Below are 27,500 nucleotides of genomic sequence, written 5' to 3' on the forward strand. Positions count from 1 at the left end.
TAAGTTAAAATATTTTCAACACGGGATCCGTCCACATCGCATCGCTTGTACTCTCCTCGCCTACTCGCCTCCTCGTCTTGCTGGGACACATAGGGGTCATTCTACGATTCGTCTGCGCTTTTAAGTCCATGGATTTTCTTTGCCAATTCCACTAACTATTAACTGCATCCAATGATGTTTTGGACATTAATAAACATTTATCTTTCATATAATACAGAAAGTGTAGACATGGCATTGGCATTATTTCCCTCAGCAAGAATGAATATTTAATACTGGTTTTGGGCGTTTTCATGCCGTCCTGTTTTCCAAATGTCAGATTCAGTCTTCATATTAGCATGTAAAGAAACTTGTTTTGCCCAAGACGATTGCAAATGTTGATTCACAGTAATCATCACAATATGACAAAACTGTCAGAAAGACCACTGTCCTTTCCATTATACATGAAATTTGCCATTTTGTGTGTGTCCAAAAACTTTGTTTACCGTGTCACGGTCTGAAACCCCCTCCATAAATCAGTAATGGTTTGGTCTTGGGTCATACGAATAATATCACGTGATGTCATAACCTCTTTGGCAGGATATAGGAAGACTTTTTGGTAAGTTTTGAGCTCCATCCTTCCATAATTTAATCCATTCTTTTTCATGTTCTCATAGCGGGAAAATTGCCTGTCAACTGTGTTATCAACATATTCATAAGAATCTGAATTAGAAATCACATGTAGAAAAACACAGATGAAGCATACAAATACATGAATTGATTGAGGTGTTGTGGTGGAACTTCTGAGGTCCTCAGTTAGCACAACACCATAAAAATGGCTGAAATGTCAAGCCGTGTTACCGTCAATGGTGTTACGCATCAGCTATGACAGTTGAGGAGGAGTATGTTTTTGCCAATTTATCTCCATATTGACAGACAAACAAACTACATTATTTGTGTTCTAGGGAGATGGATTTGTCTGCTCTGTTTTTTCTCCTAAAAAAGTGCCGACTTGTTCCCCTGCACTGTTGACCGTAACACAGTTGAGTAACACGGTTGACTGTTTTGAAAATGTTTTTGTGCTATTGATCCCTTATGTGTTGGAAAAATCCTATGAACAGACACTAGGGATTATCTCTGGAGAGGGAAGTCTTGTGTAAGGAGGGTGACTAAATTCAAATCAGATGTTACAGGGAATTATAATGAAAAAGGTGTCAGTCTGTATCACAGTGAATCATAAAATAAAATAAATGAAGCTCAACAATCACATTTTCTTTATCAGTTGCACAGATTAATGACAACATTATTGCTAAGGGACATAAGCACTTACAAACGTATGTTGTTTCAACTCTGTAGTATTTTTATATGTTTGAAATGACATAGTATTTGTCCATAACACTGTTGACAAAATAATCAAGCAAATGTTCGCTTTCATTAGAGTATTTATCAAATGATTTAAGATTAAGCTTGGCAATTTGCTTGTTTGGAAACTTAAATATATACACTATGTAAACATCTATGCCATTTATTTGAAAAAAAATACTGATAATTGACATTTTGCGTTTGCCAAAAGCGCACTGGAAATGTAGAATGACCCATAGACATTCTATTGACTCAACTCGCTGAGCGAGTAGCTTGCAGCGACGTGTGTGAACGAGACTTTAAGGACTAGTTCGATGAGAACATCAAGGATGAACGCAGTGGCCTACTGTGTGGTAGTGGTGGTGACGCAGTGGCCTACTGTGTGGTAGTGGTGGTGACGGGGGTGATTACAGTCAGGGCTGGAGTGGTCCCAAAAAAAGGACCTGGCCCTTTTTGGTATAGACCAGCTGCTCATGCACCTCTATTCTATAATTTGATAGTGCACTGTTCATATACGTATATCAGGTAAAGATGCACCAATGGGCTGCCACAACTAAAATGTGGGTTAGTCTCTAAGGGAAATATATTTGTTTTAAAATTGTTTTTTGAAAGGCATTGACCCCTGAGGACTGTTGGCCCACTGGGAAAATGCCCCACATGTCGGATGACTAGTCCAGCCGTGATTACAGTCTTAGGGACGTTTCGGTTTTGGTTTGATCCATTACTTAATTCCTAGTAGATATTTTGTCTCAATGTATGTGTGTGTGTGTGTGTGTGTGTGTGTGTGTGTGTGTGTGTGTGTGTGTGTGTGTGTGTGTGTGTGTGTGTGTGTGTGTGTGTGTGTGTGTGTGTGTGTGTGCGCGCGCGCGACGTGCATGTGTACACCAAAGTACAGTTTTACACGTCAGCGTACTTGAACTTCTTTGCAGGTGAATGTGTGCGTGCGTGCGTGCGTGCGTGCGTGCGTGCGTACGTGTGTGCATGCATGCGTGTGCATGAGTGTGTGTGTGCGCGCGTGCATGCATGTATGTATCTCACCTGTCTCATATTATTGAATATGTCCACGTCCTTCTTGGCCCACTTCAGTATGTGTATCAGCCTATGAACCATCTCCTCAAGGCCCTGCACCACCGCAATGTGAAGAGGCCTGACAAAGACAGAATAAAGTGTAATACAATATTAGACAATCAATCAATCATTTCTTGAAGAACATTTACACAGAGTTCCTACTACTTAACAGGAGCAACATTGGTGTTTGTGTGTTTGTGTGTGTGTGTGTCGGGGGTTGCATGCAATGCCAGGCAAGTTGCACATCATTCACACACACAGAGACACACAAACGCACGCGCACACTCAAACACACACACACACACACACACACACACACACAGAGACACACACACGCACGCGCACACACACACACACACACACACATTGCACATATACTAGTTGGTTTCTTGTAGTGCTACTGGAGATTGCACGTGTAGTTGGTTTCTAGTAGTGCTACTCACACATCTCTTCCTCCCAAAGTCCCTGACCTACTGTAACACTGGCACCAGAGGCTTAGCCAGGAAACATGTCAGACTAGGCCACAAACAAAACTGGAAGTGGAATTTTCAGTGGAGGTTGTGGGGTTTTGTTTGCGGCCCAAACAAGTCTGAAGTCATTGCATTATTTTATTTTACATTACATTTGGCGCTTTTATTTTGACGCTTTTATCCACAGCGACTTATTATATATATATCTATCAACATTTATGTGAACACAAGTCTGTGACACAAACCCATAGCCTAATAATAATGCATTGTATATAACAGTACTCCTCAAAGCATATTGACACTCTGGACCCAGCACTATGACACTTACCTTTCTCTCCTCTTGTTTGTGACGTTTGTCACATTTGCATTCTATGACGTGGGCAGCCGTGGTGTAATGCTTAGGGACTTGTATTAGGGACTTAGGTACTAATATGCAATAGTCAGAGCAAATCTAGTGCTTGCTCACCACACCTCTGAAAATATTGCTGAGTTTGGATTATGAGATTATGATTGTGGGGCACTTGTGTGTTCGTTAATGTGTGTGTGTATACATTTGTGTGTCTGTCAATCCGAGTGTGTGTGCTTGTGTGTGTGTCTGTCCATCCGTGTGTGTGTGTCTGTCTGTCTGTCTGTCCATCCGAGTGTGTGTACTTGTGTGTGTGTGTCTGTCCATCCGTGTGTGTGTGTGTGTGTGTGTGTGTGTGTGTGTGTGTGTGTGTGTGTGTGTGTGTGTGTGTGTGTGTGTGTGTGTGTGTGTGTGTGTGTGTGTGTGTGTGCGTGTGTGTGTGTGTGTCTGTGTGTGTGTGTGTGTGTGTGTGTGTGTGTGTGTGTGTGTGTGTGTGTGTGTTTAAACTTACTTCCAGTAACTGATTTGAAGTCACTTCCTGTGTTAAGGGACTGTGCCACTCTTCTTTCACTTTTGAATAATAATTATTATAATACACTCTCTTCCTTCTCTGGCTCTCTGGGGCTTTTTGTTGGTAACATATTTTTCTTTTCTATTTTTCTCAGGGCCTTCACACGGAAGAAAGAAAGAAAAAAACTCCCCAAGAAAACAGATTTTTTCAGAACAAAAAGATTGCTGAAGGGGTAGCGCCATAGAATTACCATAAGTCAGTAGTGCAGACAGGAAGGCAGGCAGCATTGCATTGGAGACAAAGTGTGGCTCCTTTCCCACTAAACCAGTAGCTCTCACACAGATCTCTTCTCAGTACACTTGCATCTAAACAGATAGAAGACGTTTGCCTCCTGGTATGTGCTCCCAAGGCCCCGCTGACGTGAAAGTGCAGCGATACAGGCCTACACTGGATGTGCAATAGTTGGGGTCTCCAATGCCCAATGCCTAATATACTGTATACAGTACACTGGATGTACAATAGTTGGGATTTCTATGTCTGATATCAAATATTGCAATTCACACAAAAATCACACTTTTCACTTCCTGCTGCAACAAAATTGCAACAACTGTGTAAAAAGCTCAGCGACTTTTATCACGATATTCTGGATATCCTCATGCACTATCGAGCATTTCAGATCATGATTTTTTTTAGAAAATGCCCGCGAATTCCTGGTGGGACTGAATATAGTACACTAGATGTACAATGGTTGGACTTTCTGGGCAGCTTGCAGGGTTTTTTTACACAGCCAATTGACATTTCTAATTATGCACAACTAATAGAACTGACCACCAAACCTCAGGAGAGACATGGCTAACATGTCATAATCAATAAAGTAAGAATTTTTATTGCACGACTGTCTAACAGACATTTTGTTATTCCTACCGACATGCATCCACCTACAGTACTCGAAAAGTAGTAGTACTGATGTCCCTTTTTCTGCAATGCTAGAATTAAGGAAATATAAATATATGTCTCATTGTAGCGAAGGGGAGTAGAGTTGCCCAGCTGGGACTCGAACCCAGACCTTCTGGGGTAGTAAACTGGGGCTCTGACTGCTACACCAAAGAGCCAGGCTCATTGGCTTGACAGTCAGAACACACCCACAACCCTAGTGATGGTCACTCCATCACACTGCCTTCCCCTTCGGGAAGCGCACCCGTGCGCTTCACACACTCATGGTGTCCCTCACGCAACTGCCCATCATGCTTCTCCCATCCAGTGTGCCCCATCACCAATGCTTCACCTCACACCGGGGGTCCCTCACATGGAATTACGGCTCACATACAATTGGTACGCTTCCGATGGCCTCACGGTGGCTGTCCCACTTCTGACACCATCTGTAGCGAAGGAGAGTAGAGTTGCCCAGCTGGGACTCAAACCCAGACCTTCTGGGGTAGTTATGGGGCTCTGACCGCTACACCAAAGAGCCAGGCTCTTTGGTGTGACAGTCAGAACACACCCACAACCCTAGTGATTGTCAAGCCATCACACTCATATACACAATAGTCATATAATGCTGTGATGTACATTCTGTCCTCATTGCCCTCAAGGGTAATATAATACAATGCATAATCTATTACTGTAATCACATCCTGGTGTACTAGTTTGCCTCAGTTCTCTGACTGTTCCAAAGGAAATGTAAACATAGCCTAGTGCAGGGCTGGACTGGCCATCTGGCATAGCAGGTATTTCCTGGTGGGCCATGCACCCTGTGGGCCCCTATTTTCAGAAATGTAAAAAAAATAAAAATAAAAATAAAACCAAAAAATCATCAGTCAATCATCTGTTCTGCACCACTAATTATGAGGGGCCCCTTTTAGCCCAAAGTGCCCGGACCTTATTTCTCCCCCAGTTCAGCCCTGGCCTGGTTCCTAGGAAGAGAACAGGGGCCAGTTCCAGTGAACACAAATGTTGCTCAGTGAGATTTGCAAAGCACACGACACGCACAGCTGTAGAACGAGGAAAGCAACCACTCATGAAGTTATGCCAGCTCAGTTCAGCTCAGTGGTGATTATAAAAGGAAGACTTGCATTTTTTTTTCTCGCATGCACACATTGCCAACATACCATACTGTAAATTGTGTAAATATCATCTGACATACAGAAAAAGAAACTAAACATGGAATGGGCTCCCTCACACACACACACACAGACACACACAGACACACACACACACACACACACACACATACACTCACACCCACACACACACACGCATAGTCACACACGGATGGACGTACGTACGGACACACATACATAGATGTAGAGATGTAATTATGACAAATAATGCATTTTAGTGTGTGTGTGTGTGTGTGTGTGTGTGTGTGTGTGTGTGTGTGTGTGTGTGTGTGTGTGTGTGTGTGTGTGTGTGTGTGTGTGTGTGTGTGTGTGTGTGTGTGTGTGTGTGTGTGTGCGTACGTGCGTGTGCATGCGCGTGCGTGCATGTGCGTGTACATGAGCATGACATGAGCATGTGTGTAGTACATGAGTGCATAAGTGTATATGTATGCATGATACGTGTGTGTGTGTGTGTGTGCGTGCGTGCGTGTATGCGTGCATGCGCGAGCGTGCGTGTGTGTGTGTGTGAGAGAGAGAGAACATAAAAAAGAGGAAGGGAAAGTGATGTGGCCCACTGATATGACGAGGCTGCTAGAAGGCCACAGTGGACGTGATGAACTAAAGGCTTCGGTACGGTCTGCCAGGAACAAAAAAAAAAAAAACCTGCACCGTCACCACTGCCACTACTTCTCTGTCCGTTATTACAACGACGGCCTCTAACCGTAAATGATATCAGATAAGAACACACAACAACCATTAAAGAGGTCAAGGTAGATAGGTGAGATGCCAGTAGTCAAATCCACTTCGTGCAGTGCGTGCATGCCGTGCGCGTGCAATGCATGCGTGTGTTAGTATGCCTGTTTGCCTGTGTGTGTGTGTGTGTGTGTGTGTGTGTGTGTGTGTGTGTGTGTGTGTGTGTGTGTGTGTGTGTGTGTGTGTGTGTGTGTGTGTGTGCGCGTGCATGTGTGTGTGTGTGTGTGTGTGTGTGTGTGTGTGTGTGTGTGTGTGTGTGTGTGTGTGTGTGTGTGTGTGTGTGTGTGTGTTTGTGTGTGTGTGTGTGTGCGCGTGCATGTGTGTGTGTGTGTATTTGAACTCCATAGTAATTTGGCCTACTCTGCATCTTTTAATCTCTGATGTTCTCTCTGTTCCTCCCTCATCACTTTATCATTCTCTCTCTCTCTCTCTCTCTCTCTCTCTCTCTCTCTCTCTCTCTCTCTCTCTCTCTCTCTCTCTCTCTCTCTCTCTCTCTCTCTCTCTCTCTCTTTCTCTCTCTCTGTCTGTTTGTATGTCTGTGTGTGTAACTCTCGTTATCTCTTACACGGTTGCAGGTGAAACTCTCCCCTTTAACTTTCTGGTTCCTGGAAGTGGGTTTGTCAGAGTGAGAGACCACAGGCCAGATAAAGGCGCTGCTCGGCGTGGGTCTGACGCAGACGCAGGGGGAGGAGGAGGAGGAGGGCCTCGGGCCTCCATCTGGGGCCGCGACTGAGCAGGAGAGCGGCGGCGCGGCGCGGCGCGGTGCAGGGCACAGTGAACGCAGCGGACGCTTTGCTGCCGATGTGGCATCCTGTTCAGGAGAGGCGTGCTCGCTCGACACAAGCCAAACCTTGCCTTGCTTTACCTCCCCTGTGGTCAGCTGTTGAGTTTAACACAGCCGCCGGCTGACAGTAAACAAAGAGAGGCAGTGACGAGCAGTTACGTCTGAGCGGTGAAGCGGCGCGAACGCACTCAACACACTGACTGTAGTGGTGGCACAGTTCACCAGAAGAACCACCGGCGGCTGCTGTGCTTTTGGAGACGCAAAACAACAACCACGCGAGGGAATTTTATAGGGTGGAGATGAATAATTAAAGCTGTCGCTTTTTTTGTTTTTTAATTGAGGGGTTTTTAATCAAGCTGCAATGCAGCACATACATTCCCTTTTCCACTTTAAAGCTGTCTGTAGCGCAGACCTGCAGGCACCGTGTGACTGAGGTTGGCTGTTACAGATGAAAGGGAGTTATAGCGAAAGCTGTTGCTCGCTCCGGGTTCGATTGCTCAATGTTTGCGTTTTTCGTGCTGAAACACGAACAAAGCGATCACATAATAGGTTATTGCCAATGATTGACAGGGAAAACACAAGGTGCACATGTCTGAATGTAACTACATCGTGTTTTACAGTTCCATTCAGCTCGAATGAAACAATACAACAAGACTGTGGAGATCCATGCTGAGAGCAGCATGCAGTGGTGGGTGGTTCAAACTGAAATTAATTTTCCCGCTATAGTTTAGGTGGTTCATGAACTTTTTTCATCAACCTTTTTTGCTTTTTGTCTTTATAGTATTACAGGAGGAGGTGGACAGGGAACAGTTGGGAGAGAGAGAGAGAGTAGGCCTAGGGCATCCAAGGTAGGAGATCGAACCCGGGCCCCTGGCTTAATTAAAAGTATGGTGACTTAGCTAATTGAGCCACGGCCAAGGCAGTTCATCAGTTTGCCCTGGCTACTGTAAGTATGGAGGACCCTACCATCCTCTCATTCCCTTGAAAATTCTGAGAAAGAATGTCACATTTGTGCCTAGAATAAGCTTTGTGCAGGACAGACGAGGTTGATGTCGCAGTGCAGTTAAGAAAATTGTCAGAAGATTGCAATGACTCAACTTACTCAAGTACATGTCCAACAGGCTACTGTTTCTTTCGGTGCTGTATGCCAAGGGTGGAATTCGAACATGGGTTGCCATGGGCAATCATGCTGCCCATAAATGGTAGGCGTGTTACCGTGCTGTGCAACAGCACCCCGGTAGGAGTTTATCTACACATTCTGCTGGTCTGTAGAGTGGATTTTTGCCACAATACATTTCAAAATGGCACAAAACTCAACATGGTGCCTTTATGGTTTACATGGTGAGCCTTACCTGATTGTGATCAGACTATGTCTATAGGGGTACAGAGAGTATGGTATATGCTATAGGCCTTTATTGCAGTGTACAGTAGGTCTATGTCACATAAGTGAGTACCCCTCACATTTTTGCAGATTTGTAAGTATATCTTTTCATACATTCATACATACATACATACATTCAACATTAAAGAAAGTTTACTTCGACATGGCTGTATTTTGATTTTTTGTGAGTGAACAACAAATTTAAGTGGTTATACTGTATATGTTGTAAACAGGTCACTAATCATTGTGTCGAAGTGAAATTTCTTTAGCTTAATGTTGTCCTATGAAAAGATATACTTACAAATCTGCAAAAATGTGAGGGAGGTACTCACTTATGTGACATACTGTATAGGCCTGCAAATACTAGGGGAGTTCTGAAGAAAAAACAAGAATATATGTTGGCTGTCTCGTTCATTCGGGCTGTTCATGCAGTGGGGAGAAAGAGGTGCAGAACCAAAAAAAGAGAAAAAGAGAGAGAGAGATAGAGTGAGCACAAGCGAAAGAGAGAGCGTGAGTGAGAAAGGGGTAAGATCAGTGGAGTGTGAGAGGGAGCGGTAAAGGAGGAAGTGAGAAGCGGATGTTTGGGTTTTAGTGTGCCCATTCATTTTAAAAAACACAAAAAAGAAAGAAAGAGTTTGAGAGAGAGAGCGAGAGAGCAAAAGAGACACCTGAAGGAAACCGCAGTCACCAGACGAGCACGCTCTCGCGCAGGTTTTCCCGAAAGTGAGGGTCTTGCGAAGCGCTGAGAACCAAACAGGGTGACAGGCTGAGGCACCCTATGACGCAAGTAGGATGTGCATCGCTGTGTGTGTACACACAGTATGTCTGTGTGTGTGGCTGCGTATGTGTGTGTGTGTGTGTGTGTGTGTGTCTGTGTCTGTGTGTCTGTGTGTGTGGCTGCGTATGTGTGTGTGTGTGTGTGTGTGTGTGTCTGTGTCTGTGTGCCTATGTCTGTGTCTGTCTGTCACTGTGTGTTATCTTTTTTCTCTTGAAGTGTTTTTTTTCACTTTCTCATCTAAACCAGAAAAAAGTATAACAAGTCCATGCTTGCCAGCAAATGAACTTGGGCAATTCCACACAACTGTGCAGGAAGACTGGGCAACAACATGTACAGTACTTGTACTTTACCTTGCTTCCTTCCAAGCACCGTAAAAGGGACCTTTCCAAAACAAAATGCCCCATACAGTCAATGGCATAACATAAATATAGCCATTTTGGTAACACTTGATTTTAGTGTTATCTATTAGCAACAATGTTAATGCCTGTATACTGTATAAGTAACTTGTAAGGCATGCACCACGCAAAATCAAACATTTGTTAGGTGTGTATTCGCCAATGTCTTGTTCATGCACAATTAGGGATTTATTACCAATATAATCTTTTGCGTAGTACATGCCGTACAAGTTACTTATACAGGCATTAACATTGCATGCATTAGTGCTAATAGATGTACAGTAACACTAAAATAAAGAGTTACCATCATTTTTTGTTTTGGCCAGTATCTATATGAACACTATTGCCATGTACTTCTTATAGATATTTCTTATAGATACTTCTTAAGATATTTCATCATTACTGTAACATTAGCACATCCCAGCAGATGTGCAGGTCAGGAAAACAATCGGTCTCTTTATGCAAAAAGGATAGCATTTACAAATAGGTCTATGAGTTTCACTCATGTGACCGATGGCGCGTGAGTGAGTGAGTGTCATGATACAGTCGGTTAGCTTTGGTGGTGCTGCTTTTAAGGTAGAGCAAGGTTAGAGTAGGAGTGGAAGCATCCGTGGGTGACCCCTGACCTTCAAAAACACACCTAATCTCCTCTCACAACACTGAGCCCTGAGCCTCTCTACCCAAGTCCCCCGGGGCCTTTAATACGCCCCCACACTCTCAGCACTCATGTTCTCTTCACAGGCTTCCTCCTCTCTGCCTTTTGTCTCACCTACTGTATCTGAGGGCATGTGTAACTAATGGATGCCAACTAACAGAGATTAACGGTAGAACGACAGTAAAACCTCCCTCCTTAACCCCTTAGCGCAGAGCCTATGTTATAACCTTATTGTCACCAATATTCTAATGGCTATGTCTTAATCTGTTACTTAAGGCTCTCGGTACTGTCATAGCAATGTTGCTATGCTGTAGTTGAGTATTTTCAGCAAATAGTGAATAGGGCCGCCATCGACCCCATCTGCCGAAAGAGGCTACGCAATCACACAGATGAAGTAGCACTGAGCTATTGATTGACCTGGACATTTTGTCTCAGTGGTTTTGAACCTGTGCGCCCGTGCCGACCTGTAGCGGAGATTGGGAGGCCGCTGTTTCGAGCCCTGAGTGACAAACTACCACGGACGACACATAGGGATGGACACATTCGTTTCTCTCCTCTATCTTAGTTGTACAAATGGACATGTGTGAGTGAGCCAACATCAATCGATTGAACGTAAGCGATTGAAAGGTAAAGACATGCGCAGCAAAACAAAGAAATGCTCCTACGCATGCACAAATGCGTACATATATGATACACGTAAGCCACGAATACATATCCACACACACACGCACACACACACAGCAACCCATATACATGCATGGCGGTAGATTGTAAGCTGACAAAACTGTGTCCTTTGGCGACATTTGCAGACAATAAGGCAACCCAAACAAACTAACGTGGAGCTACACTCAACTTAAACATGTGTGGGCCTGACGGGCCTCTGTTCTCAAGCACAGTCATTTTCCTTTTATGAGTCTGATGAATTACTTGTGTTATTGTGCTAAGATCATTCATCAATAGCACTGCTGTGCTCCCATCACAGGGTAGAGTGAATGCAAACAGAAGAGAGATTGTTATCGGGCTGTGTGTGTGTGTGTGTGTGTGTGTGTGTGTGTGTGTGTGTGTGTGTGTGTGTGTGTGTGTGTGTGTGCGTGTGTGTGTGTGTGTCAGACAAACAGGCATAGAAAAAATGAATGTATGGAAACTACAACAAACCCCCCCCCCCTCATACAGCTCATCAAGCACAGCCTGGACTTGTAAACAGGAGCCTTACGTGTCTCCATCCTCATCCTGCTGCGTTGCTAGGAGAACATCTGCGTGGAGACGTTCCACCTGGGCCGGCCTGATGGAGAGGGGCACCGTGGCTCCAGGGAGAGCGTGGGGTAGGACAGACCAGTGGTGTAATGCATAAGGATCTGTGGAGAACAAACAGTAAAATCACTCTTTAAAGGGACACTGTGTGAGATTTTTAGTTGTTTATTTCCAGAATTCATGCTGCCCATTCACTAATGTTACCTTTTTCATGAATACTTACCACCACCATCAAATTCTAAGTATTCATTATGACTGGAAAAATTGCACTTTTCATACATGAAAAGGGGGATCTTCTCCATGGTTCGCCATTTTGAATTTCCAAAAATAGCCATTTGACTCAAATGACTCTACTTGGACCATGCTAGAAAATATTTGTTTATTACTTTGTACACTTTCATGTAAATATCAAATTTGGTGATAGCCAACCCAGTTTCAATGAGCAGCATAGTTGCAGTACCTTTTTTGACCATTTCCTGCACAGTGTCCCTTTAAGAGTTGAAAAGAGTGAAACATTTCAGTTAATAATGCTCAATATTGTGTAAATATTAAGAGCCGTGGAGTCGAAATTACACTGTCCATCTGCAGAATGTTACACTGACTGCAGAATGTTACAGAATGTTACAGAATGTTACACTGACTGCAGAATGTTACACTGACTTTTGACTCCATGTTGGAGTAATTTGACTCTACAAAGTGTTGTAAGTACTCTATGTGGATTTACTCTGAAATATTAAAACACCATTTTATACACAGTAGAGAGGGATAGTGGTGTAGGAATTTGGATGCAGAGAAGGCAGTCCTATTCAACGAGCGGCTTGCGGCCCAGATGCGGGCCATGTGTGGCCCAGTTGAAATTTCCAAGGTCCCCACAGCGGACTTAAAGTTGTCATTCAAATGATTTTGGTGTGGTCGTCTTTCACATGATCCCCTGAAAACTCTGTGATATTTTGCATCTGGCTCTTCTGCTGCGAAAGCTGAGCTAAGGCATTTGGGATACCAGACTTGCAGTATTCATCTAGCCGATACATATTACCGTAAGTTCCATGCTCTTCTTTTTACTGAAATCACAGCCACTGTTGAGAAATGTGCAGTGGGTGGTTAACCCAAAACCCCAAACAAAACCCCACTATAGGCCAACTGATTATTATATCATCTTATTACACTGATTACACACACTCTCAGCTCATTCATTCATCAAAAAGCCAACTTCATTTAATTTCATTACATGTACATTATTAAACTATTGAGGTAATGGGTGATGCTGTGGCACACTGTGCTAAGGCAGCCATGCCATGAAGGGCAGTCATGGGTAAGTGGTTAAAGTGTCAGACTTGTAGCCCAAAGGTTGCCGGTTCAACTCCCGACCTGCCAGGTTGGTGAGGGGAGTATGTAACCAGTGCTCTCCCCCATCCTCCTCCATGACTGAGGTACCTTGAGCATGGTACTGTCCTGCCGCACTGCTCCCTTGGGGCGCCATTGGGGGCTACCCCCTTGCACAGGTGAGGCATAAAATGCAATTTTGATGTGTGCAGTGAACACTTGTATGCTGTAGAGTGCTGTGTCACGATGACAATGGGAGTTGGAGTTTCCCAGGTGGGCTTTCATATGCAGGGGGAGCAGGGTTTAATTACAGCCAGGGACATGTCCCAATCCTAGCCTGACCCCCTCCTCATTTCCTGTCTTCATCTTGGTCTACCCTATCTTAGGAAAGACTAAAAGGCCCAAAAATGAATGCAATTTAGACTGGGACCCAAGTTCGGGACCCAACCCCCCCCCACCCATCTCTTGCTCTTCTAATGCTTCCCTGTATCCATCTTCGCTGTCCTGTCTCCAATAGTCAAGTGAATGAAAGTGAAAGCCCACCTGGGAAATTCCAACTCCCATTGTGTCACAGCACACAGTGCTCACTGTGCACACCTGGCGGGACGGGAGTCGAACCAGCACACTTTGGGATACAAGTCTGACGCTCTAACCACTTACCCATGACTGCCCAATAAAATCAGAAATGTCCATTAATGAATAAATTAACAAATAAAATTAAGTATCCACTGTCCTTTCTGTTGCTGTCTAATATGCTTGTCTGTGTGTCTATGTTTTTGGTGCCAAAGCGGTTGTGCTGCAAATAGGCTACAGTTGCCAAACGGGGACAATAAATCTGTATCGAATAGCTCTGTTATTACACTTAGGCCTTCACCACACACTAACACCTCTACTGAAATAGCTTTATTCCTGGGTATTTGTACAGTCCCATTGTCCGGTTAGGTGCCTGGTTAAAGGATTAGGTCAAGGATTAAGGGTGTAGGAAGATGTAAGGGTGACATTGGAATCTGCAACCATTCAGTTCCAACGGCAAACTGTCTAGCAATTAGGCCACAGCTGCTGTTCACAATATTAAAACAGTACATTGCACAGTGTATTTTCTGACCAATTTCAGACTTTCCCACTGCCTTATCTTCACACCTCTCCATCACCTTACAAAGAATGAATTGCACCATCAAATTACCCACTGGTAGGCGAGATCTGATGTGTACAGTATGAATGGCAAACATGACACACAGCCAGCCTATTCACAAACGTCCAGCCTGCCACTGGTAGATGATGGGGCATAGCTATAGCTATACAGAAAGTGAATGCTTGAATTGAAGACGCGTTTTTCCAGAGATGAGGTTGTGACAGGGACAAGAGGGGCTCACTTTGACCTACTGACACAACTTGTTCCAGATGATGAACTGAGTGGACAGTTTCACAATGTCTGGACAAGCCATGACTACGCAATCTGCACTATTATCCCCCATAGGCTGACTCACCTCTGTAAACCACACTACGTGTCTGGTCGCATTCTTTTTGCGTTTAACATCCTTCTGCGTTTGTGCATTATGTCCACTAAGTAATTATTAGGCTACATGAATTACCGTCATTCCAATTGGGGAGCTATTATTATGCTGTTAGTATCATTGCATATGTAATGCGCATCATGATAAATCAAATATGGAACTCACTGAACATGTGGTGGTCCAACTGTCTGGTGGTGTCTTGTGCGTAATTGTCCACAACGTCCCGGCGTGTGCGGTCATCATGCCCGTTTGTTTTTGTAGGTGGGCTGACAGCACGTTTAGGAGATTTCGCGCCATTGGTAAAGTCTTTTGAGGATACTGTGCCGGACTGAGTCTGAGTGTCCGATCCAGCAGGATAAGGACGTTTCCTAAAGGGAAGTCTCGATGTCGATGCGTCCTGTGATCTGGCAGCGAGCGTGTCCTCAGATGCCGCCTCGGGTTTTATTCGGACTTGAGGCAAGGAGTCCGAGACATTTGTGTGGTCAGTTCTTTCTGTTTTTCCATGTGACAGTTCGCGGTGGTGCTCGAGCTCGATACTGGGGATCCGGGCTCCATTCATACAGTCTCCCCGGTGAGTCGGTGACTCCGCTTTCACTTCAGCACTGTTTCCAGGGCGACCTGTGTTGGCCGCTGTCCTGTCGGCGCCGCTCTCGCGTCCTCTGGTCGTGGTCCGCAGGTCCAGAGGCGCAGGTGACAGAGTCTGTTGGTTACTCATTGTCATGATTTGGGGCATGAAGTTGACTGTAAGTCCCTAAAATGACACGAAAGCTCCCGGTTGTTTTGTCTCAGCTCATCCGACCTTGTGCGAAATGCTCTGTTCCAGTGAAGGACCAGCATAGGGAATCACATGTGAAGTCCATCTACCAGGAGGAACGTTTCACAAATTATTATTTGCACATCCAAACAAGAAGCATAAGCATGCTGATCAAACAGACCGTGTATTTTGCTATTTAAACTTTAAAATAATACGAAACAGACATACAACAGAGTAAAGACAGGAAGTCCAATTTGGCACCATGTAAGTGACAGTTCAATTGTCATCAGTGCACAATCCTAAACCACTGCCATGGGAGTGAAAAGTGCACGGTCATTTCTGGCACTCGGATAGAAAGTAGGAGACTGAGGAGGAGGAGGCAAAGTGTAGTCAAGCAATTCGCTCATCATATGGTCTAATCACAAATCAAGAAGTCAGTTGATGAAGTTCATCCCCCTCCACCCCTCCCCCCATTAACGTCAAATTAGATGATGTTGCCCAGGGGCTTCCCCTCAGCGAAATTAACTGTTACGCCGCCGAGCTGCGAATGAAAAACACTTACGAGCTGTCGAATGAGCTACCGAAATTTTGCATTTACGCACGCATAATCTTTGAAAGCCATATGCATTTCGCTTGAAGAATCTACATGCACGGAACAGGTGTCATGCACAGAACAAACATGTTGTCTACTCGTATCGTATTCTAAATAATTAGACATTTCTTGTTGATGGGGCATTTCATATTTTAAATGAAGGTGTGTTCTGTGACTTCACTCTATTTTGGTCGATAGTGGCCAGCGTCCAACCCGGAAGAACGCGCACTATCACTTCGAACTTGGAAGTAGCCTATACCATTCTTGTCACGTCCCGCTCGTACGGGGATTATACCGTGACTCTACCCATTGTACCAGGCGACTAATACACGCCATGGGTCCATGCCACTCCTTTGTGCCCAACAAAGTGTTTGGAGGCAGAGTTATCTTTTGCTTTCTTTCTCCGTGGCGCATTAACCATCTGATTTGCAGTTTTGTTTCTCGTGCAAGTCGGGGATCTCCCTTGGTGCTGTACGCACAACGTTACATCCCCAGTGGTTCATTCAAGTAACTTGCCACAGTTGCAAAACTTTCAACAGGCTAGTGGAGTTGCTTAACGGTGGGTTTTGATATTATTACGGAGGTGACAAAATGTTGCACGATGCCTCCTTAGGACCCCCTCAATGATTTTAGAAAGAGCCCAAATTAAATGAATAGTCAATCAAGTGAATGATCTTTGTGTCATTGACCACTTGAATGAGTTACCCCAATAAGACCATTACAAAGTATATTGAATGTTGTGTTGAGATATGTAGCCTATGTCTGTCAATGCCTTAGTGTAATATGGAGTGATAGGGGCCCTTATATATGAACAATATCAATAATCCATATGCAATACACCATACATTCAGTGTTACCTATTGACAATAACCTACTGTATGTTCTAAAATAACAAAATTGTAACATGTCTGTTTTCTGTTGGCTACCTAACCACTTCATTCATTGATTGCTCTTATTTACTACTACTGGGTGTTGTCTTTTGTTATCATTCTTTAAAATGACTGAAATGCATTCACTGTATCTCATGATGCTACTTGTGAAAATGTTGAATTTGGTGATCTTATGGGTCCTTCATGCATTTCTTGTCCTGAAAGCTATCATCCAAATAAGAAAATATCTTGTGGTTATGGAAAGGGTGGAGGATGGAGAAGCTGCTATCTTGGACACCTTGTTGCTGTGACACTTCCCCGTTCAGGTGCTGAGCCAGCAGCAGTCTATTCTCACCATAGTTTTAATGTGGGAAATGCTCAATTTAATTCAACCCAGTATGACTCTTCCCAATTTCTGACATACTACTGCTTTCAAGACATATAGGCTCAGACAGGTATAGGTTCCGGATACTAAAACTTCACCTGCTTGTTCGGCTGTCTTCCTCAAACCTAACTTGCTGCCACATTCGGAGGCTCGGGATTTACCTATCCCCATTTTCATCGCTGTCCCCGTCTTGGTTTCTCATCCGACCTACAGCTCCATATCAACATGGACATTTCTCTTCCACCGCAGTCTACTTTGTTGTTTTGTTGAGTCTCTGTATGTCTTTGTATGTCTTTATTTTGTGTTAAATGATCTGTAAAGCGTGTTTGAGTATATAGAAAAGCGCTATATAAAATTGATGTATTACTAATTATTATTACTATGGGAGGCTAGGTAACAATCATTTAAAAAAATCTGAATCACAATTTGCAGCACAACATTGATATGACTGTAATTCTTCAATGATTAAAATAAATTATAGGCCAAGCATGATGGAGATCATCACATAACTTGACACTTTAAACACCCTTATTACAGTACTGCCATGGTGTCGAGGCTATACTGTCTAGCCCAGGGATGGGCAACTGGAGGCCCGGGGGCCACATGCGGCCTCTTCACTCAGTGCGGCCCGTGGATAAAACATGATTTTTAAAAACACCAGATTTTTTTATAAAGTCTCTACTAAATCAATCCATTGTTGGACGATAGAGAACACTCCTAATTCTTCCCAACAATATCGGCAGTCAGTGAGCAACCAACTGCGCCTCAAATTTCTTGTTTGTTGCCATAATGCCTTTATGATATAGCTGTAGGCCTAATGAAGACTCAGTGGGCCCTTGATTTTGCTTTAAACTCTTATAAGCTATGTATACAGGCAATGACTAGACATGCATTGTGCCTAACATCTGAAACGTAAATAAAGTGTTACCAACAAAGGTAATAAACTGGTTAAATCTCTCATGTCATGACAGGTAACAAAATAGGATGTAGCTGTCTGGTATAGTTTATGTCAGTCATCTACTCTGGCTTGGCTCTGCCCTCACCCCCATGCTGTGCTATAGAAGCCTCCAGTTACCAGGGCCAGTTTGGGACTTTCCTCCCAATCAGCAGTGAATGGAACACACAGACAACGGAGGGTGAGGGTGTGAGTTTAAAGTCCCTAAAATTTGGGGTACTTGTTCACAACTGGCGGTTGATAACCTAACACCTGTGCCGCATATCCGTGTTGATGGAACATGACTTGTGCCAAATCCATGAGGTTTGGTCCGTTTGGTGGGAGGGAAGCATTATCTTGATTGTGAGTGACTGTCGTCATTGGGAGCACTGCTGCCCCTCAGTGGTAGAAAGATATAAATGCAAGCACTCCGTATGAAATTGGTTTCAGCATCATACTGCAATTTGTTTTTAATCCCTACTTAACATGTTTTAGTTTTTCTTCTGAAATACAAATTGTGTTCATTTGACATTCATAACTAACTATATACTATGACTATAAGAGTGTTTGGAAAGATTTCCCTGAGGATACATTTACATACAACCTGTTGCAGCACACAAACACAAATATTCAAATTGTACTTTATTCAGGTTTTCAAAATGGGGGCCAGGAACCCCTCAGGGCCACCAGGAAAAGTATAATAAAATAAACTAGAAGCACTCAGACCTCAGAGCGCAGACCTCCGCCAAGGAAGCTGCTTGATACATTTGACCATTACACCCTAAGTCTTTCTGCCTTGTTTTTGTGCTGTTCCCGCAATTAAATTTCTGGTCACTAGGGGGCGTCTAGATAGTGAAGAATCTTTTGAAAAGTCCTGGTTCCGGTTCGTGATCCGGATCACCACCATAATGTAATCCCTTGTTCCTTGGGTCATTACTAACAGCTTCACAAAGTTTTGTCCAAATCAGTTGATTAGTTTTTGAGTTATCCTGCTAACATAATCTTTAAAAAAGTCCTGGTTCCGGTTCGTGATCCAGTTCACCACCAGAATTTAATCACATGTTTCTTGGGTCATTATCAACAAACCCACAAAGTTTCGTCCAAAAATGTTGATTAGTTTTTGAGTTATGCTGCTGACAAACAGACAGACCAACAGACAGACAAACAGACAGATAAACAAACAGACAGACAAACCAACGCGACCGAAAACATTACCTCCTTGGCGGAGGTAGGCCCTAATAATTATTATTATTACCTTCGCCAGAAGGTTATGTTTTGATCGCCGTGTATTTATTTGTGAATATGTTTGTTTGTTTGTACTTCGTATAACTCAGACAGAACTGAGCCGATTTTGATGAAATTTGGTGGGATGATTGGTCATGACCCAAGGAACAATCGATTAGTTTTTGGGAGTGATTGGGTCAAAGGTCAAGGTCAAAATGTTTGTTTGTACTTCGTATAACTCAGACAGAACTGAGCCGATTTTTATGCAATTTAGTGGGATGATTGGTCATGACCCAAGGAACAATCGATTAGTTTTTGGGAGTGATTGGGTCAAAGGTCAAAGGTCAAGGTCACGAAAAGGTCAAAATGTAAATTGAGCCGATTATTATGAAATTTTCTGGGATGATTGGTCATGACCCAAGGAACAGTCGATTACTTTTTGGGAGTGATTGGGTCAAAGGTCAAGGTCAAGGTCACGAAAAGGTCAAAAACGTAAATTCAGTCGATTTTTATGAAATTTAGTGGGATGATTGGTCATGACCCATGGAACAATCGATTACTTTTTGGGAGTGATTGGGTCAAAGGTCAAGGTCAAGGTCACGAAAAGGTCAAAAACGTTTTTCTTTGCCAAGCACTATATGCCAGAACAACGTGTGCATGCGGAATTGAATAAGAGGTCAAGACTGGGCCAAAAATGTAATATTACGATACTCCGGTCCGATTTACATGAAACTAACACCAAAATTTGGAGAATGTTGTGCCCCACATTCTGAAGATGGCCAGAAAAAAATAAGTGGCGTAGGCGAAGGTTTGTGCTCTACCGAGTGACCACTCTAGTTGAATAATTGAATAGTGTGTACAGCACCAAAACATATACGCTAACAATATTCCCATGGCATAAAATAATATGTCGCCACTCTGAACATTATTGATAGCCTACATAATAAAGTGGACACTTGAGACCTAGACTATGGTTGTGAAAGAGGGTGCACAGGAAAAAGAAAAAAAATGTGATGTGAAAACAAATATCCCGATAGGACAATGCCAAATCTACTCTAATTTGTATCTAATTCATCTAATGCAAAGACATAGATATAGGACTGACATTAACAGGACAGACATTTTAGTGCAAGACAGGACCAATAACTGTGTATAATAATAAATAGCAATGTGAAACATTTAACATTTGAAACCTTTAACAGTTAGGGAACAAATAGGACAAAGACAAAAAGACAAGAACAGGACTAATGTATAAGATACAGTATCCAGGGCAGTCAAGTTGGTCAGGTTGGTCAGTACACTGTAAAACACTGCAGCCAGTTAAACAAAAAAAGTAAGTCACCCTGTTCTCTTAGTTGAGTTGAGTTGAGTTGAGTTAACTCACAAATTTAAGGCAGCAGGGCATCTGTTTCCATGTATTTTTTGTTAGACAGAGATGGCAACCCTAACAAGAGTAGTCTACTGATGGTGGGGTTGATGATGCAAGACTGCATTTGTTTTGTCTGGAATTAGAGGTCATATGATGCCATTCCACCAACAAGGGTGGACATCTATTGCACAGCATGTGAAAGACGCAGATAATCAACCTGCTTGTATTGGTGCAACTCAATATCTACAGAGGATGTTGAAAACAAGAACGACAGAGAGAGAGAGAGAGAGAGAGAGAGAGAGAGAGAGAGAGAGAGAGAGAGAGAGAGAGAGAGAGAGAGAGAGAGAGACCCAGTTGAGTGCTGGTTATTAGGTTACATTTTACCTGACGCCGACGTCATACATATGACATAACGGTTTCATAAACAACATAACGGAGTCATAAACATAATGCCAATGTCATGAACGTTTTATGGCCATGAAAGTGACATTGTTTGGCCTGTCTTTGTCATAACCGAATTTCACAAAGACAAAGGCATACAATGTTTATGACACTGACATAATGTTTATAACACATGCATGACTGCATTATGACAATGTTGTGACACTGTTATGCCATACGTATGATGCCTTCGTCAAGTAAAGTGTTACCGGGTTATTATCATCATTGGCTGCTGATTTGCTGGATTGTTGTTGTTGAGGGGTGCAGTCTCAAGTTCCACCAGCAGGTAGAGCCACAATGCATTGTGGTTGGAGCCATCTAAGTGGAACATAGCGCTCCCCTTAGGACAAAATAGGCTCTATTGACATCCCGAAAAACATGCACGCACATATGCACGCGCACGCGCGCACACACACACACACACACACACACACACACACACACACACACACACACAGCAGATGGGATGTGTGAGTAATGAGAACTGGTACTGAATTTGACAAAGATGGAGTTGTATGACTACAGTAGACACTTGCCGTAATAAAAGCTGTGTGCCTGGCCTGAATGCTATCTCTCATAACTTGTGTTTGAGGACCTTATTGGAAAAACCAGTGTGAGCAGAAAACACAGGTGCGAGTATCACCAATGTACTGATCAAACTCAGACTCTTTGGTAACGGCACACCTCCTATGTCTAGAAAGTGCAAATCACAGACACACACGCAGGGCCGCTGACAGCTTTGACCGGGCCTGGGACAAAATCATCTGAAAGGGCCCCCCTCACAATGCATACAATGCTATGAGAGCCTAACTCTGGCCCCCCTCCCTCCTTAGGCCCGGGACAATTGACCCCTTTGTCCCGCCTGTTGGCTTCCCTGCACACACGCATGCACACACACACACACACACACACACACACACACACACACACACACACACACACACACACACACACACACACACACACACACACACACACACACACAGGGCATGACAAGCCCAATACAAAAGCTCCTTTTCTGAATAAAACGAAGCTGAACTGCACTTCAAGACAAACACCTGGGCTGACTGATAGTGTGATAGAGTGATAGTGTGAAATTGGCTACGTTTTGGGGTTCTTGGCATCATGGCTACATTTTGGGGTGCACTCCTCATCTGTATGACCTTTGCCCTCAGCACATCAGCTGGGGCAGGTCAGGTCCCGGAGCAGGCCAAAGAAGCCGCAGACTACGCCTTAAACATCTACAACCACAATTCCAAGGAGGAGTTTCTCTTCAAGCTTTTGAACTACAACTACCAGACGATTCAGGTACAGTCATCAGCAATAGATGTCTTTTTTGGTCTTTTACTATGGTAGGATGGTTTGAGAGGTAGACAGGTTGTGAATGGGGAGAGAGATGGGGAGGGGGCGGCAAAGGACCTGAGTCGGAAATTGAACCCGGGTTGGGCGCATGGCAGACGAGTACCCTACCGGTTGGCCACGGCAGGGCCAGTCATCAGCACTACTTGACATTGAATGGTTTTTGGTACGCCACATTTTTGTCTATCAGATATGTGCTTTTGTTTTAAAAATGCATTTTATACATTTTATTTGTACCTTTCAAGGTACCAAGGACACTTTGCAGTGCAGAATGTTAAAATAGTAGCCTGTTAAAACAGCAGTAAGATATAAAACTGTATAGATAAGTACTAAAACATTAAAAAAAGAAACAAAAGTCATATCATATCAGCAATACAAGTTAAAAGGCGTAGCAGCACATTAAAGTCAGCAATAGATGTAAAAGATATAGCATTATGACAAAAATAACACAGATACAGTATGTCACATAAGCGAGTACACCCCTCACATTTTTGCAGATTTGTAAGTACCGGTATATCTTTTCACAGGACAACATTACAGAAATTTCACTTTGACACAATAATTAGTGACCTGTTAACAACATATATAACCGCTTAAATTTGTTGTTCACTCACAAAAAAATCTAAATACAGCCATTAATGTTTGAACATATACTCACAAAAAAGTGGGGATTAAAAGGGAGGTCATCGGTGTGCGTTTCAACCTTTCTTTACATTGAAATTTTACATTTTTGAGTCTGAGTCTGGATAAAATGATGGGTGTGAGATTTGAATGAAATCCTATGGAGAGTATCATGATCTGCTTCAGTAGCCACATGTTGACATGCATGTTTCTTTTAGGTGTCATTCAGATTTCCAATGTTGACGGCATTCATGCATCTCCAAACCATGTCAGTCCCACTACCATGTTTGACTAGCCAGATGATACACTTTTTTGCAAAACTCACTTGACACCATCTAAAGCCAATTTGTTTATCTTGGTCTCTTCAGACCACACAACATGGTTCCAGTGATCCATATCCTTGGTCTGTTCATCTCTCTTGAGCCTAAGATTGACAAATTTGCTTTAGATGGTCTTAAGGTTGGATAAACTGTAATCCATTTATTGATTTAGTCAGGAGACCTCAGAGTAAGGCATTGCAGTAATCAAGTCTAGAGGAGATGAAAGCATGAACGAGGGTCTCTGCAATGGTGAGGCCGAGAGAGCGGCAGAGTTTGGAGATGGTTTTGAGATGGAAAAATGCTGTTTTAGTTATGTGTTTTATGTGCAAGTCAAAAGAGAAAGCAGAATCAATAATGACACCAAGGCTTTTCACTTCATATGAGGTATTGGTGAAGTAGCCAAGAATGGAAAAACCGTGCTGTGTTTAACGTGTTTTGACAGGTCAGCAAAGTAAATGACCATGGCCCTGTCGTGGCCTAACTACGCTGGCGACCATGTGTTCGATTCCGGCCCGGGTCATTTGCTGATGCTTCCCCGTCTCTCTCACCAGACTCATTTCCTGTCTCTCCTCCACTGTCCTATCAGAGATAAAGGCAAGCCCGTAGCCCATTAATGCGCACCGTACCTGCAGTGGCACGCTGTAATAGACATTGAAATGTAACTACCATAGCACTACAATACTATGACACAACATAGGCCCTTTAGCAATGCACCACGACTTGGTCATTACCATACTGGTAACAACAAATTTATAAAGGCCCGTCTTAAGGGGTTAAAAAAGAAACCTAAAGACCATAATATAACCTATCCACCTATACCACTCCACTATGTAAAATTGAATAAACAATACATTGTCTGGGACCTATGGCCTAACAGTGGGGCGTCAGGTTACTATGCCGGAGACCCGGGTTCAATTCCAGCAAGGTCATTTGCAGATCCTCCCCCGTCTCTCTCTCCCACTCACTTCCTGTCACCTCTCATACTGTCCTATCAAAATAAAGAAGAAAATGCACCCCCCCCTCCCATTATAGAAAAAAGACCAATGCATTGTGCATTGTTGCGTTATGTTGCAGCGCTTATGACAAAATCGGTTGTAAGCCTAAATAGAATAGAATAGAATAGAACCCACGTGGCCTAAAATAAAATAGAATACAATACAGTAGAACAGAATGGTGTTTCCTGTATTTCATAATCCCATCCTGAGTATGTTGTTAATTTCAGGTCATTGCGGGGACCGAGTATGTCATTGAGGCTGAACTGGAGCTCACTAACTGCAGGAAGCAAGAAGAACCCCAACACTGTCCCCAGAACAGTGCAAGAAGCAACCTGATGGTAAGACACCATACCAGGGCTGACAGCATGCATCCTGAGAGAGAGAGAGAGAGAGACAGAGACAGAGACAGAGACAGAGACAGAGACAGAGAGACCTAGAAGAATGGGATAGCCAGAGAATGACTCAGACAGAGAGAGAGAAAGAGTCAGTTCTCTACACCCTTCATATAAACATTGACACATAATGTCATTGTGCACAAGACCAATTAATAAGAACATCTAGGAGATAAGGTAACCTATTATACATGTGCATAAGGCTGTAGCAAACAGACGAACTGAATAACATACTATATGGTAGGACTATATACACCACTGTGGTTTGGTGAGGACTGGGGAATATGTTGGTATTGTCTGAAACAATTATTTCACGGAATAAAGCCAAGATGTAGGCCTATGTTTTGTGCACAAATGTAGGTATACATGTTTAGAGATATGTAATGAAAATTTAGTTGTAGAAGACGTATGCAGTACTGTGGTAGGCCTATGAACGGATTATAGCCTATAGGACATATAACTTCATCCTACACAATAAACAATAAACGTTTGTATGTTTTTTTTTGTCTTGTCAGCGGAAGCAGTGTCGTTTCGTAGTGGTGGTTATTCGTCAAAACAAAGGAGTGCTGCAATCTATCTGCAAAGAATAACCTGTCTGCATCTTCAGGAATTTATTCTCCACTTATTTTTGTCTTTAGAAATGAAAATTAAAACTGTTATGTAGGCCTATAAGCCTTTTGGGGGGGGAAAATGCAATTGTCTGAATACATAGGCCTACATTATGGACAATACATAACTCACTCAATAAAAAGCAGTGGTAAAAAAGAGTTATTGCTTTTGGATTTGTTTATATAACTACACAATTTCAATGTGCAATATTATGTGTGTGGTGATATTTTGCACTGGCGCGGTGTAGTGGGCGTGAAGGTGGGGTGGGGGTGCACTTTCCCGTCATCGCCGCGTGCGAGGACGCACAGGAGGAGGATGCCCCAGTTGAACATTCCAGCGCCACATACATCATTTATCAGGGCCCAAAGGAAGAGCCAGTCAGCCGCGCTGCTGCAGCTATGGCGGCGCCGATAGCCCACTTCGATGACGAGTGGCAGGATTTTAACGAATTTAGACCGGCGTCTGGGAAGGATCACCAGATGGACAGAGTTAATCTGAACGTACAGGATGTCACGGGTCTGCTAGAGGACTTCCCGGAGCTCGATAACGGTTACTCTGGGGAGCTCGGTAGTTTTAAATCAATGGAGGACCTGGTGAACGATTTTGACGAGAAGTTGACAGTGTGCTTTCGAAATTACAACACCAAAACGGACTATATAGCACCCGTGGGACCAATCACCGAGGATACCATCCTAAAGAACGACGAGTAAGTAAATCCAAGGTAGCCTACCCAACATAACGTTAGATTAGATTGCATGTGGGAAACTGCCCCGTACCAAATTGCCCAAATCAGCTGACATCACAGAAAATAGGGAAAGGAGAACTTACACCGTATTCTTTAACAAGAAAGCTACCGTTCTGTGTTTGACTGTCGCGCTGGGCTATAACGAACCCATTTGTTACATAGCGGCTGGAGTAGCTACATTGTTATTATCAAAGCAGTGCCTGGAATGAAGCACCGCCTCCACATTTCCCCTTGTGATAATGTTATCACTGGGAACATTCTCCAGTTGAAACGATAGCGATAACACAATGCAAATGCAGTCGCTTGTTCTTTTATTTAGTGGTTCATATCGCAAGCGCAAAAGGCACCCATCTGTTTGTGGTCAAACGTAGCCAAACTAAATTTAGAACAGCCAGACGCACGTTGTCTTGGCTATGCCTCAATAGCTCGCTTGGTTCACTTTTTCTGTGCCATCATCAGCAGTCACGTGGCTTCGTGTCGTCTTGGCAGTGAGTTTGTTTACAGGTCACAACATGCAGTGACATATGGTTCGCCCACAACAAAGCACCATAATAGCACCAATCGGCTTGAAAATCACTCACTACAACTAGGCTTACTTGTAATTAACCGTTTTATGGTTTCAGTCATAAATCGAGCATGTGTTCTTTTTCAGAAGAGTCCATTCCGTTCAGTGCTCTTTAATAAAATAATAGCCTACTACGCGATAATAACGTCTTGGAAATGATATAACTATAGGAAATGTAGGACTATTTTGTCTTATTGAGCGCCGAGTTAGAAGAGTTTGGGGTAGAGGTTATTGGGTAGATGAACTACTCACCTTGGTGGTAGGGGAGCATTGTCTATGGTCCAACAGCCCATAGGTCCCACAGCCCGTTGGTGGTCCCACATCACTAAGACTTTTAATTTTTAGGCCCATTGGTCCCACGGCCCAATGGTCCCACTCCCTGTTCACACATTTCTAAGCATTTATTGAAATTTAGGCCCTATGTTTCATGGCAGAGAGTAAGGCATGTTCTCTAGTTTACTAAATGTGGGAACATGGAGTTGTGGAATATAGGGCCTATATTTGAATCATTTCTTTAAATTGTGGGAACATGGAGTTGCAGGGATACGTTGTGGGACCAATGGGCTGTGGGAACATATAGGCCTACCCCTGGTGGGGGCAAACTATCATAGTTTAGGCTAGGCCTACTTGCTTAAGAAAACTTGAAGAGGGAAGTGTTTG

At 43.4% G+C, this 27,500-nt stretch overlaps 3 protein-coding genes across 6 annotated transcripts in view; 2 read left to right on the top strand and 1 right to left on the bottom strand.

Moving 5' to 3' along the window:
• The window catches only part of bcl3 (BCL3 transcription coactivator), a 31,546-nt gene extending 15,731 nt beyond the window's left edge, over positions 1-15,815 (bottom strand). Inside the window, exons 1-4 of the mRNA XM_063199726.1 lie at positions 15,649-15,815; positions 14,832-15,526; positions 11,792-11,933; positions 2,377-2,485 (exon numbers count right to left, since the gene is read on the bottom strand). Of these exons, the coding sequence (XP_063055796.1) occupies positions 2,377-2,485; positions 11,792-11,933; positions 14,832-15,399 (819 nt within the window). The 5' untranslated portion in view covers positions 15,400-15,526; positions 15,649-15,815. The remainder of the gene's footprint in view (positions 1-2,376; positions 2,486-11,791; positions 11,934-14,831; positions 15,527-15,648) is intronic.
• A 6,488-nt stretch (positions 15,816-22,303) lies between these two features.
• LOC134448671 (cystatin-S-like) lies at positions 22,304-25,670 on the top strand. The gene is made up of 3 exons (XM_063198335.1): positions 22,304-22,542; positions 24,757-24,867; positions 25,437-25,670. The coding sequence occupies exons 1-3, from the start codon at positions 22,360-22,362 to the stop codon at positions 25,509-25,511; spliced, it is 369 nt and encodes a 122-aa protein (XP_063054405.1). The 5' UTR covers positions 22,304-22,359; the 3' UTR covers positions 25,512-25,670.
• Positions 25,671-25,846: 176 nt separating this feature from the next.
• LOC134449654 (fasciculation and elongation protein zeta-2-like) overlaps positions 25,847-27,500 on the top strand; it is a 14,097-nt gene continuing 12,443 nt past the window's right edge. For 3 of the 4 annotated variants that reach the window (XM_063199719.1, XM_063199721.1, XM_063199720.1), the window contains exon 1: positions 25,847-26,236. In XM_063199719.1, coding sequence (XP_063055789.1) covers positions 25,929-26,236 — 308 coding nt within the window. In that variant the 5' untranslated portion in view covers positions 25,847-25,928. The remainder of the gene's footprint in view (positions 26,237-27,500) is intronic. The other variant, XM_063199722.1, reaches the window with a different exon arrangement.

The sequence above is a fragment of the Engraulis encrasicolus genome, chromosome 5 (assembly GCF_034702125.1).
Source record: "Engraulis encrasicolus isolate BLACKSEA-1 chromosome 5, IST_EnEncr_1.0, whole genome shotgun sequence".
Taxonomy (NCBI): domain Eukaryota; kingdom Metazoa; phylum Chordata; class Actinopteri; order Clupeiformes; family Engraulidae; genus Engraulis; species Engraulis encrasicolus.